Raw genomic sequence first — 11,683 nt, 5'->3', positions numbered from 1 at the left:
AAAAACACAAATTGATGTAAACCACAATTTTCCATGACACGCAATCATACATTGTCTTAGCCTCGATTCCAGGCCGCTTAAACAAGGCGCGCGGCCTGGAATCGAGGCTAACATTGTCTACGCTGCTCTACATGAATATAGCTATGGTAAACTAAATATTCTTTCGGCTAGATACTGCACATGAGCGTCTCCATCTTTCAGCAGCTCCCACTCTTGGTATCGAATCTGTATAATTATAGCGGAATAAATAAGTTACACTGTATATAGTGCGAAATTTTCGAGGCACTCGTATTTCGTGGAATGGCTTCTACAAGCATGGGATGACTGCTTACTGGAAGCCACGCCTTTAATCTTTGCACGTTATAGCAGATTAAAGAACAATTTTCGTGTAGGACTGCTAATCCACAAAAACAGCCAAAAATTAAGCCCCTCGATAATTTCACGCTATTCAGTATAATTATTAAACGAGCCAATGTACAGGTGACGAAAAAGCTCTAGGATTGCAAACTCTAGTAATTATCACAGATAAGCTTAATAGGGAAAGAGTGGGGGATAGTGGGGAAGAGGGGGGAGAGGGTGGGGGATACTGGGGGGTAGAGTGGGGGGTAGTGGGGAGGAAAGGAGAGTAGAGCAGGGGATAGTGGGGGGTAGAGCGGGGGGTAGTGGGGAGGAAAGGAGGGTAGAGCGGGGGATAGTGGGGAGACAGTGGGGGATAGTGGGGAGGAAAGGAGGGTAGAGCAGGGGATAGTGGGGAGACAGTGGGGGATAGTGGGGAGAGGGTGGGGGATAGTGGGGAGGAAAGGAGGGTAGAGCGGGGAGACAGTGGGGGATAGTGGGGAGAGGGTAGGGGATAGTGGGGGATAGTGGGGAGAGGGTAGGGGATAGTGGGGAGACAGTGGGGGATAGTGGGGAAGAAGGGGGAGAGCGGGGGATAGTGGGGAGGAAAGGAGGGTAGAGCGGGGGATAGTGGGGAGACAGTGGGGAGAGGGTGGGGGATAGTGGGGAAGAGGAGAATGAGCTTAATTACCCTCACCTGCAGAACCTCCCATCCTAGGGCCCTCAGCTGTCTGTGTTTGATCACTGTACGGCCCATCTCGTGGTCACAGTTGGCTGCAAAATGAATAATACCATCCACCTCAATAGCAATGCGTCGAGTCACCCTCCGTGGAATGGCCTCAAACTTGCTCCCCCAGTCACTGGCCAAGTTTATACGCATTCTGAGATCGAATTTCGAGTCCAAAACGGCATCATTTAAAGTTACACACTCTGTACTAGTCTCAGCACCTTCTAGCTTTTCAATGAGAGAAGAAACTTGAGATGCTTTCTTTCTAATTCGTACCCGATTGGAATAGATGCTACTTATAACGGATTCTTTCCATTGCCTTTTCCATCGTCTTGGGATGCGGACAGGCCTGTTATTGGAATCGAGCAATATTTCAAAATCCACGATATAGCCAGACAACGAAATAGCTTCGGTAGTGAAGAAATCTTCACCGACAACTTGAGCCAAAGCTCTCTTGGCATTTTCTGAGAACATGGATGCTGTTCCACCAGCCTTGTATCGATCAAGTCGATCAATCGAGGCTTTTCGTGTGTGCTTCACATCCACATTTTGAATGGAATCAAAACCTTCTCCCCATCTACTGGGAATGGATTTGGTACCAGCTAGTCCAAGTTTCCTGTGCTCATAGTTCACAGCTATACTGAGTTGGAGTAGAACACTCAAGTGGAATCCGCCGCCCATGGAGGCTGTGTGTGTGTGTGTGGGGGGGGGGGGAGGCGTTTAAAGAGAGAGAGAGAGAGTAGTACAAGTGTAAAGTAATTACAACGTATATGGATCAATGCCTGATAACAATTCACACGTAATTGCAACCCACCTTCAATAAACTGGTTGTCAAAGAGACGAGTTGCTATCCCGGGTCTAATTGAGCCGAGTACCATAGAGGTCCACATGTACACCCAGTAGATCTGTTCTCCTTCGCTAGGTGGTAGTGTCTCCCTCTCAAGGATCTCTCCCACAGCCGCCAGTAGCTCTGCATTACCATGGTTTAATTGCCCCAGGGTGTAGACAAGGTTGCTCAATTGCAGTCGAGGAAACTCGTCCAAGTGGTGTAACGTGTATTCCAGTATTTGATCGAGAAGTTTCGGGTTGTAGTATTGAACGCGTGCACAATACCAAGCAATGTTCCCGACCATCCATGGAGTAAGGAGCGTGTCTCTATTGGTAACAAGAGTTAGTAGTGAATTGCAAAGTGATTGATTGTAATGAAGACTTTTACCAAACACCCAAAACAGTTGTCCAAAGTTAAAATTGTCCGGCACATTATCTAAATCGGTTTCTATCAGTTGACAAATCCGTTCCGAGCTTGCTTTTAGTAGCAGCCGGTTTATACAGTTGCACTTCATTAGAGTCGATAGAAGTTTTGGCAGAAAAATCGGGCGAAATGAATTTAATCTTTCCAGAACTTCAAGTTTGAGTAAATCGTCCAATGCATCTGTTCTATGTTCTGAAGTTATAAGAAATAGTAACATCCTCTCATAAGAAGAATAGTTAGGAAATTCGATGTTCAGTTTGGTAACGGCTTTCACTTTTTCGATCAGTTCTGATATCCATTTTTTTGTATTCTGTTCATAATTATCATCAGCTATGAGGACAGGCTTGTGATGCACCTTCTGTGTGCTGTTGTATTGTTCCTCTTTGACTGTGCTGGACGTCACAAAAGTTCTACTCATATACTTTCCAATCAGTGATGGATTGTATTTCAGAGAGAGTCTCAATGGAAGAAAGATCTTCTTGGAGAATATAGTTAACTTGGAGAAGACATTACCACATATACTAGCCATTACTGATTAGAGCACACACATCTTGCTATATTTATATAACAACCACGTGGCTAGCTAGTCTCCTGAAAGAGGCGTAGTCTAGTCAAACATTTGCGCGCGCGCGCTTTTGTTTTTTAATTATTGAGAGCTTTACAGCATAATTATGACACAAGTGCAAAAAACATTTTGTGAAAAATGGGGAAGAGTAGGGTTGGAAGAGCATGTGCACTGAAGTAACAAAAAGTTCGAAAACAAGATTGTGGGTTGGTATAGTCTTGCATGCTCCAACTAGTTGAGGGTGGGGCACGGTCTTTAACAGTTGGGTCCAGCACTACTTCGAGTTTTGGGTGGGCAGGGCTCATCTGTAGAGTCTCAAATTTAATATTAATTTTACACCTAGTGTTTCGGTGCTGTAACAGAAAGAAACGTTAATTTGAAAAAGCCTCATTCAAATGCGTCATTCTTATGTAGAAACACATGCAAGTTGATGGTCAAATAGGTGATCGAGCGTCTCAAATAAAGAAAGAGGTGTAACGAGAAGTAGTGCTGGACCCAACTGTTAAAGACCGTGCCCCACCCTCAACCAGTTGGAGCATGCGACTATACCAACCCACATACTGACATAGTCTCATGAATCAGCCGCCGTTCTTTTGGTTCCAAAAGAACGGCGGCTGATTCATGAGACTAATACTGACATAGGCTTGAAACCCTACCTCCTGTCAGGGACGGTCGGGCTCCGCCCAACTAAGGCTAGATCTAATTGCACCGCCTCTGTGTCTACGTACACACAGTACGTATGTACGTACCTCCTCGGCCTCTGATCTGGCCGGACGGTTGGACTTCCTCCCAACTTAACTAGATCATAGATAGTAAAAGGAAATCTATGACTGGATAGATAGTCATCATAGCAAGCTTATAATGGAAATACTGGGAACAAGGCTAAAGCTGAAGGTGGTGCTATTAATGGTTTGGCTTGGTATTGTTGTAGTACTTAGCCTATTAACGTACCACGGGGTACGGGTCACGCCACAGTGGCCGGGCATGATTAAGCAATTTCATATTAGAACTAATTCTACTACTACGGTGGCAACTGATGATATTGAAATTGCACCGACTCGATTTGTCTATCTAACGCAAACAGAAAGCTGTATTCCAACTTATCTAAAGTCTCCCAAAGTGATTGGAGACTCTGAAGCATGCCAGTGTGATATCATCATCCTCAGTTTCAAAAAAGAGTGTAATGACACATCGACATCATTTCCTCATGTCCAATACATATTCAACTCGGGTAAGTCTACAACCTGGACTGTTGGAAGAAACTTGCTTTACCAAGCAGCCAAGGAAAGGAAAGAAAAGTACATGTACTACATTTTCATGGACGACGATCTTCAACTGATAATGGCAGATAAAAAAAATACACAGAATCCATGGAGAATGTACGAGGAGTCTCTCAAGACCTTCCAACTCGCTGTAGTCACGTTACTTATTACGTACGAACAAAGGGGTTTCTCTCGTAAAACTTTTCCCGAGCGATTGAATTGTGAACTCACAGGATACATACAAGTATACGACATGGATGCAATCTTTAACGCCTTTCACTATCAAGCGATAGACTACATTCTTCCATACACAACAAGTTTTGATTCAGTGGGCTGGTGGCACTCACAAGTATATCTTATGATCAAGTGTAATATCCTATTTAATGATGAAGTGGTTATCGACCCTCGTATTAAAGTAATAAACTCAAGGCACCGCGACTACCCACGGAAAGAGTTTTTCGATGACGTCAATCAAATTGTTACTGACATTCGATCAGAAACACCAGAAAAGTATCGAAAATCAGTTGAACCAATTTTGCAGCAATGGTTAGCAAATTTTCATGCTAAGAAATTGTTAGGGCGACAAACTTGCAAACGTGATCTGTTTGTACATCCATATAGACCATACGAGAATCTGGCTTAAAAAGAACTATCCGCAGGACGTCTGATACATGAGATCTACATTATTATAGTTTTTTGCTTTGAGTTCCATTCAATGGCTACTTTATAATTATGTCTTCATGATAAGTTAATTTCCTGTTTTTCATCCTGCTTGAACCAGTGGAAAAGCGCAAACACAGGCTGAAGATTAGTAAGATACATGAAAAGGATACTAAAGTAAGATCTATTATTATGAAAAGAATTATAAAAAGGAAGCCTATAGTTCTCTAATACCTCCTGTGTGGTGTCTAGGGCATGCTAGTTCAGAAAGTAAAGAAGAGGAATAGATGTTAGAGTTCCACGCCACAAAGGGTCTCTTTGAATTCTTTCGACATGCATGTCTTTCTGTACTGATAACAAAGTCACACCAGAGCCTGTCCGCACAATACAATTGGCACTGAACTTGATAATAGTAATTGTGTCTTGGTTTCAGTTGGTAGATATCGTTTCCTTTTTTTTCTAAATAGAAAAAAGGTTTCTCAACAGCTTCGGATATCGTCATTTCTCAAACAGAGTATGGATTCTTAATTTCGAGCAAGCCAAGAGGTTGAGTGGAATCAGGATCGTGTACCAAACCATCCGGTGTTCCTGCTAACCAAGGGTTTTCAGTGGATACAAACAAAATTTTCAGTTTTTTTCCAGCTGACCTCACACCACTCCCTTGGATTATAAGACATAGATACTTTTAGCTACAATAAAAGCTAGCATTGTTTCATGTTCTCTTTTCATTGATAATCATTGAAAGTTACAAAAATAATGTTGTGATGAGAAATAAAGAAAATAAATATCTTATAAATTATTCATGAGCAATTAGTATACCTTAACCTTAAAATGCGGTCTGAGAGTGGTGTATGACATACTTGTACCTTAACATGGTTTATACCACACCTGCCACAGTTGGATACTCCTCCTGCTCTGGATAATCGAGGTTCCACTGTACTGATTTTCTATAGTACATGTACTCATTTCTCATTACTGTGTCACGTATGCTCTTCCCTGCCGCATGTGTACAGTAAATCAATAGTCAGGCATTATAATTATAATACCCCAAAGAAGGCAAGTATCATTTTTTCATAATAATTATTCAAGAACATAATAGTTTACGGTCACAAGTGTGGCCCTAAATTGTCTCTATACTTTATTGAAGGCAGCAATGTCGACGGATTGAACGACGTCCTCGAACGCTGTGATACTCTCTTCAAGGAAGTCAGTACCAATCTGCAGAATAAACATTTTTGGCCTTCATTCACATACAATGTACATGACCATGTAAAACACACAAAAGAGTGGCTAAGAGTGCAAATGCTAACTTTAAGTATATACAGTAGACTCTCGTTAATCCCGTCACCCTTGGGACCATGCAGCTTGGCCGGAATAGTGAGGTGGCTGTAGCTCAGGAAATAGCCGCGGCTTAAACCGACCTTACCTCAAATCTAATAACTACTTTTACGGTTCTTGTCTCGAGAATGAATCATTCTGTTCTCTATTTAAGTGTAATTCAATTTTATTTGCTAAACCACACCCAAAACGTCATATCCGGCCGTAATATACGTATAAAATTACATTGAAAACCTTGTTTGGGACAGCCAGCACTGGTAAACGGAATAGCGAGTGGCCGTACTTCAGGGTGAGTTTTGTGCAGTAAACATATACAGTGGAACCTCCATTAACGACCACCTCCAAAGAGCAACCACACGCTATATAATGGCCAAGAGCTCAGGTCCGGATTGAAACTACAATGACTTCAGCAACCTCTCAGGAGCGACCACCTCTCTACTCCGTATAACGAGCAGCATTCTAGTCCCCAACTAGCTTTAGCAATGGAAAATAACCTCCCAGAACAGACAACCACACCCAGAATTAGCAGAAAATTATTGCTGAGATAGCATTATTTTGCACAATCGTGAAAACCTGGCTGTAGCTTGTCTCTACAGCCTAATTAAAGCTTGTATGAGCTAAAGAAGCAGTTAGCAAAGCCCCAAGATTCAATTGCAGCAAGAAATAACACATAGAAAATACATAGCTGGCAATCGAAACCTCCCAAGGAAGACCGCCTCTCTCTCTATAACGGCCAAAAGGCTGTTCCCCAATGGTGTCCGTTTTATGGAGGTTCCACTGTAGCTAGCATTCCGTGCCAAGCCAAATGGCCGATATATCGAGGTGGCCGTACTTCAGAGAGCCGGAATAGCGAGAGTCTACTGTATAACTGTACGCCCTGTGCAATTAGTAGCCTTATCATGTATAACTCAAGGTACCAATTATGTGTGCCACATAGACATTGTAGCACACTGAAAGTAACTATAATGTAACTTTCTGCCAAAATAATGCTGATAATGCACAAATTACCTTGTCGTCTTCGACAACACAAGAAATTTGCAACTTCTTGATTCCGTAGGCGAGAGGCACAAGTTTGGAGGCTCCCCACAGCAGTCCGTCAGCTTCAATGGTTCTCACCTTGGCTTCAATGACTCCCATGTCTGGGAACATAGATAGAAGAGTAAGGGGAATTGGTAACGGAAGCAGTTCGCGTGATCATCTTACATTGAATCTGCAGTAAAACCCCGAAAACTATCCGCGTTACGCCCGCTATTTTGCCAGGTAACTCGGTCAAAATAAGTGTTTCCCGAGACATCATCTCTTTCAGCAATTTATAACATGCCCAGTCTGTGACCCGTGTAGTACTTGCTAATGACTGACCACACCCAGTAAAAAGTGACTAATTAACCATTAATGCTGGAAATTAAGAAGTTATGTGCTGTAAATACAACGTACCAGTTTCGTCATCCCAAGGTTTGACATCCAGGATAATGTTGGACTTGGCAATAATCACCTTCTCTGTGAAGAATAGTAAACGAAATCTTTAAATACATATCTTCAAAACAAACTATATCTACAATGCAAACATTACTACAAGTACATATATTACACCAACCAAATGAAGATGCTACAAACATGCAGTACACACACCACTCACTCTTGGACTTCTTCTCGGCATACTCTGACAACCTTTGCTGCTTCACCCGCTCGGCTTCAGCTTCATCCTGCAAAGAGGTATGGTGTGTACTCGACGACAAAATTAGCCAGTAAATTTAGATGGTCCGAGCAAAATTGGACCCGAAAATGCTTTTTACAGTGCAGAAAGTGACCCTCAGAAGGTGACAGCCACTAGGGAGGGAACAATGCCCTCAGAAAATCATACCCCACACACACACACACACACACTAAGAAACTACCCTCACAAATTAAACAATAAAAAACATGCCTATATACTTTGCACTCCAATATCTAGTCCAGTACGTGGTGTAGGAACCAGGGGCTGGCTGCAACCCCCCTTTATTTAACACTATATGCTTGCTGATATTTTTTTAGCCAAGAAGTATCAACTTTTTGATTGTAAAATATAAATATACCTGCCTAGATTGCATCAGAATCAATCCCAGAGCATGCAAAATAAGGGGCCTTGCAGACGCTCGTTTACTATAAGATATTATATCCCGTTGCTACGTTGTTGCCAAGTGCAATATGCAGCATAATGCACTGCTGAAAGTCATAATGCACTGACCGCAAAGTCATAACGCACTAACCACAAACTCCCCTCTGGCATTAGACAGACAATTAAATTAAGCAGACAATTATTGTATCATGAGAAATAACAAGTATATATCAAAGTAAGTCCAGCCATGCAGGAATGTTCAGCACTACTGGAGTTTCTTTGCGACCATGCAGGTTTTAAAATTGTCCAAGGTTCATTTTGTGGAAGATTCTGTGTTCCTAGACCTAGTCCTCGACTTTGTGATGCATGTCAATTCTGCTTCACCATAGCACTAGAAGCGGCTCTTTTTGCTGGGGCTTGAGCTGTTTTGCAGCAGTGTAGAGGCGAGCTTCTTTGGCTTGGTTGTGATGCCGAGGATAGTGGAGGGCTGTTCGAGCAGCAGTTTAAAATACACTGAGTAGTGGGGTGGGGCTGTTTCTTCGCAGCAGTAAGTAGGGTGGGGTTGTTTCTTTGCAGCAGTAGTGGGGGTGGGGCTGTTTTGCAGTGCTGTTTTGCAGTGCTTTCAGCATTGGATTTTGTGTCAAGCCATTCGTTGGTCATGCCAATCTAATACGCTGCATATACTGGCGTCTAGAAGAAAGAAGAGATGGAGCTGTGTCTAGAGTTGTCTTTGTTATCTTTTTGTGCAGTTTATATTGTGTTACTAAGACAGTGTTATGTTGCTATGCCCTCGGGATATAAACTAGTTATAACACATGCATGCATGGCATATATTGCACTCAGCCCTCGGGGCTTACGCCTTCGTGCTTCAGTGCATACATCCCTTGTGCCCGTGTTATAACTATAACTTAATACACCCCTCGAGAACGACAGTACTCAATTCACTACGAGGCATGGTCAGGGGTGCCACAGATACCCATTGGTTCAAATTGGGGATGTATTTCTCACGGAACAATGTTTTTTTTAGCCATAATTATGAAAGCAAACATAATTATTGTTGTGAAAATTAACCTTCTAACCTGCACTGAAAAAACCCCTGCCTGGCTAATTTTGTCATTGATTACACACCATAGAGGGAGGGACACAACAGTGAAAGGTGATCACACTGAGTTGCAATATGAGAGACAGACCAATCACCAACAACAATTGTGTAAATCACAATACAGTACTCTATTCAAACCACCTCAGATTCATCAGATCCAAACAGGTCAAAATCATCGTCATCGTCTTTGGCACCTGGCTTGCTGGCGCCACTTCCAGATGGTCCATACTCTCCCACGGGCTTCATCACGCCAGGCCAACTGAGGAGGGAGAGGGCAAAGGGATAATCTCACCAGTGTCGGGTAGAAAAATAAAAACATGTATGCTTGATCAGAGGTCGCGGCTACTAAATATTTCCTTTTGCTGGCAGGGGAGGCTGCAATTCGAGAGAGACGTTTATTAGGCCTACTAGATTGGTGTGATGGCCTCGATTAAACCGCAGCGTAGCACAGATGTTACTCAGGGAGGGGGGTACCTTCGTTTCCAATCTTCAATCTATGATATCATCCAGCTATATTGACCACATCCTGGGATGATATTACCATACATTGAAGAGAAAGGGATTGGCAACGGAGTGCACTTCCGGTACCATCCATGTTTCGCCAAGAGGCTTACTTCTAACGTGGGAGTCTAAACATGAGTAATTCATGAGAATTGTTTTTGCCGTCTGTAAAAAAGTCTACGAGCAGTTCTACTGCTAAACATAACTTCACCTCATTTGTGTGGCCATTTGGGACATAGCACACTACTAAGTAACACAACCTTAGCTATATCATAGGTGCTATAGGAACACAAGCATGAAAAAGCCTCTGACACAGAGGCTCTGTGTACCTCTAGCTACTTCACGAAAATCAAGATTATCATTTCTAAATGATACCTATGTGTTTATCAAGTGTTGTGTTGGAGGGGTCTTTGAGAAGTAGCCATTAGACACAATAAGCTCGCTTTTATTCGACAACGAAGCTTTAATATCAAAATCTTCCATTTACTTGTTGTGTGAAGTCTATCCATGCTGTAAACGCAGCGCGTTTGTAATTTCTGAATCTGGTTACTTGGATGCCATAGCACTGTGTTTACAGCATGGATAGCCTTCAAACAACAAGTTATTACTTTTAATAATGGCGGATTTTGATCGAGCAAAAGCTAAGAAGCACGTTGGCTAGCTCTACATGCGACTTTTATTCGAGGTAGATCTATTTGCAGCTGAAGTGATCCTTTACCGGTCTCTACTAAAAGTAGAATTGTGCTTGGTTTATTATTGTATAACTGAACACTCTTCTCCTCTGGTTTTTATATTTATGTCGACAGCCGAGGGTTAGCACTTCAGTGCTCTAGTTTGCTGTTTGTAATATCTGAGTCTACTCACCTAGATGCCATGCGCTACGTATACAGCATGGATAGCTTTCACACAAAAAGTACTAGCTTTAATAGTGGCAAATTTTGATGTTAAAGCAAGAACTTAAAGAACAGTACCAGTTTAGGTTTTAGCAAGATTATTGCGAAGTGATCAACGTGCATGTTTAATGTTCGCAAAACAGGCATCTATCAAACTTACGTCAATCTCTCGTCACTGGAGTACGAGTTGATTTGGTTGAACCATCGGAGAGCATTGATAAACTTGCCACCGGGAGCATTCCCCATAGCCTCAAACACTGCCACGTCAGCCTGGGATGGCACCCACCTGGAAGGGGAAGGGTCGCAAATATCATTATAAAATATAAAGCAGACACTTAGATTTGCGAGACTGGGGGAAAATAACACATAAATCTATAATTATGGTTGAATTTTCCAAGCGGCAAGTAGTGCTTTAATTCAGGGGGCCGGGGATATGGATAGAAGCTAGGGAAGAGATACTTTCATACATTATTCTCTTTTGCCGGGCAGCTATGGTTTCTTGGACCATAATTATAATAATAATAATAATCGATGCTGCTTTACAGTATGACTTACATTTAGACAAGGTGCATAATGTGATGGGTCAGAAATTAAGATCATACTAACAGGAAGTTCCGAGAAAGAACACCTGAGTATACTATATGAACTACGTAAAATGTATACATGATTATACAGTTTAATATACAGTATAGTACAGAGCAACAGGGACAAACTAGGTGATAAGTGCAGATCTGATGATTAACTATAGTTAGTGTTATTCAGTATTGGAAATTACCCATCAACATAGCTCTTGTCTGCTAGGAAGTCATTGAGGCCCTGCAGCCCACCATCAGTTTTCAGATCACCAAATCCCATCTTTCTTCTTATCTTGTAGCAGAATCTATAACTTCTGACGACCCTTTACAATACACAACACGTGGTTCTGCCCAATAGCTAACACTGCGCATGTCCA

General features: G+C 42.3%; 3 protein-coding genes across 3 annotated transcripts; 1 reads left to right on the top strand and 2 right to left on the bottom strand.

Moving 5' to 3' along the window:
- Positions 1-7: 7 nt before the first annotated feature.
- Positions 8-2,911, bottom strand: LOC135347475 (uncharacterized). The gene is made up of 3 exons (XM_064545486.1): positions 1,878-2,911; positions 1,034-1,749; positions 8-225 (listed from the first exon to the last, which is right to left on the bottom strand). The coding sequence occupies exons 1-3, from the start codon at positions 2,842-2,844 to the stop codon at positions 142-144; spliced, it is 1,767 nt and encodes a 588-aa protein (XP_064401556.1). The 5' UTR covers positions 2,845-2,911; the 3' UTR covers positions 8-141.
- Positions 2,912-3,585: 674 nt separating this feature from the next.
- Positions 3,586-4,908, top strand: LOC135347464 (uncharacterized). Its single transcript, XM_064545469.1, has one exon. It carries the CDS (start codon positions 3,742-3,744, stop codon positions 4,783-4,785), a length of 1,044 nt encoding a protein of 347 aa, XP_064401539.1. The 5' UTR covers positions 3,586-3,741; the 3' UTR covers positions 4,786-4,908.
- Positions 4,909-5,819: 911 nt separating this feature from the next.
- LOC135347465 (elongation factor 1-beta-like) lies at positions 5,820-11,666 on the bottom strand. Its single transcript, XM_064545471.1, has 7 exons — positions 11,507-11,666; positions 10,892-11,017; positions 9,479-9,596; positions 7,777-7,843; positions 7,575-7,637; positions 7,149-7,279; positions 5,820-6,020 (listed from the first exon to the last, which is right to left on the bottom strand). Exons 1-7 carry the CDS (start codon positions 11,584-11,586, stop codon positions 5,934-5,936), a joined length of 672 nt encoding a protein of 223 aa, XP_064401541.1. The 5' UTR covers positions 11,587-11,666; the 3' UTR covers positions 5,820-5,933.
- Between the last annotated feature and the right edge of the window lie 17 nt (positions 11,667-11,683).

The sequence above is a fragment of the Halichondria panicea genome, chromosome 14 (genome assembly GCF_963675165.1).
Source record: "Halichondria panicea chromosome 14, odHalPani1.1, whole genome shotgun sequence".
NCBI classification, from domain to species: domain Eukaryota; kingdom Metazoa; phylum Porifera; class Demospongiae; order Suberitida; family Halichondriidae; genus Halichondria; species Halichondria panicea.
This window is presented reverse-complemented; position numbering and strand designations above follow the sequence as displayed.

Coding starts and splice junctions, on each gene's coding strand:
- LOC135347464 (XM_064545469.1), top strand. CDS start 3,742: ATGGAAATACTGGGAACAAGGCTAAAGCTGAAGGTGGTGCTATTAATG.
- LOC135347465 (XM_064545471.1), bottom strand. CDS start 11,586: ATGGGATTTGGTGATCTGAAAACTGATGGTGGGCTGCAGGGCCTCAAT. Junction 9,597..10,891: donor TCCAGTGACGAGAGATTGAC/GTAAGTTTGATA, acceptor CTCCCTCCTCAG/TTGGCCTGGCGTGATGAAGC. Junction 7,280..7,574: donor ACCTTGGGATGACGAAACTG/GTACGTTGTATT, acceptor CTATGTTCCCAG/ACATGGGAGTCATTGAAGCC.
- LOC135347475 (XM_064545486.1), bottom strand. CDS start 2,844: ATGGCTAGTATATGTGGTAATGTCTTCTCCAAGTTAACTATATTCTCC. Junction 1,750..1,877: donor TGACAACCAGTTTATTGAAG/GTGGGTTGCAAT, acceptor ACACACACACAG/CCTCCATGGGCGGCGGATTC. Junction 226..1,033: donor TAGGATGGGAGGTTCTGCAG/GTGAGGGTAATT, acceptor ATAATTATACAG/ATTCGATACCAAGAGTGGGA.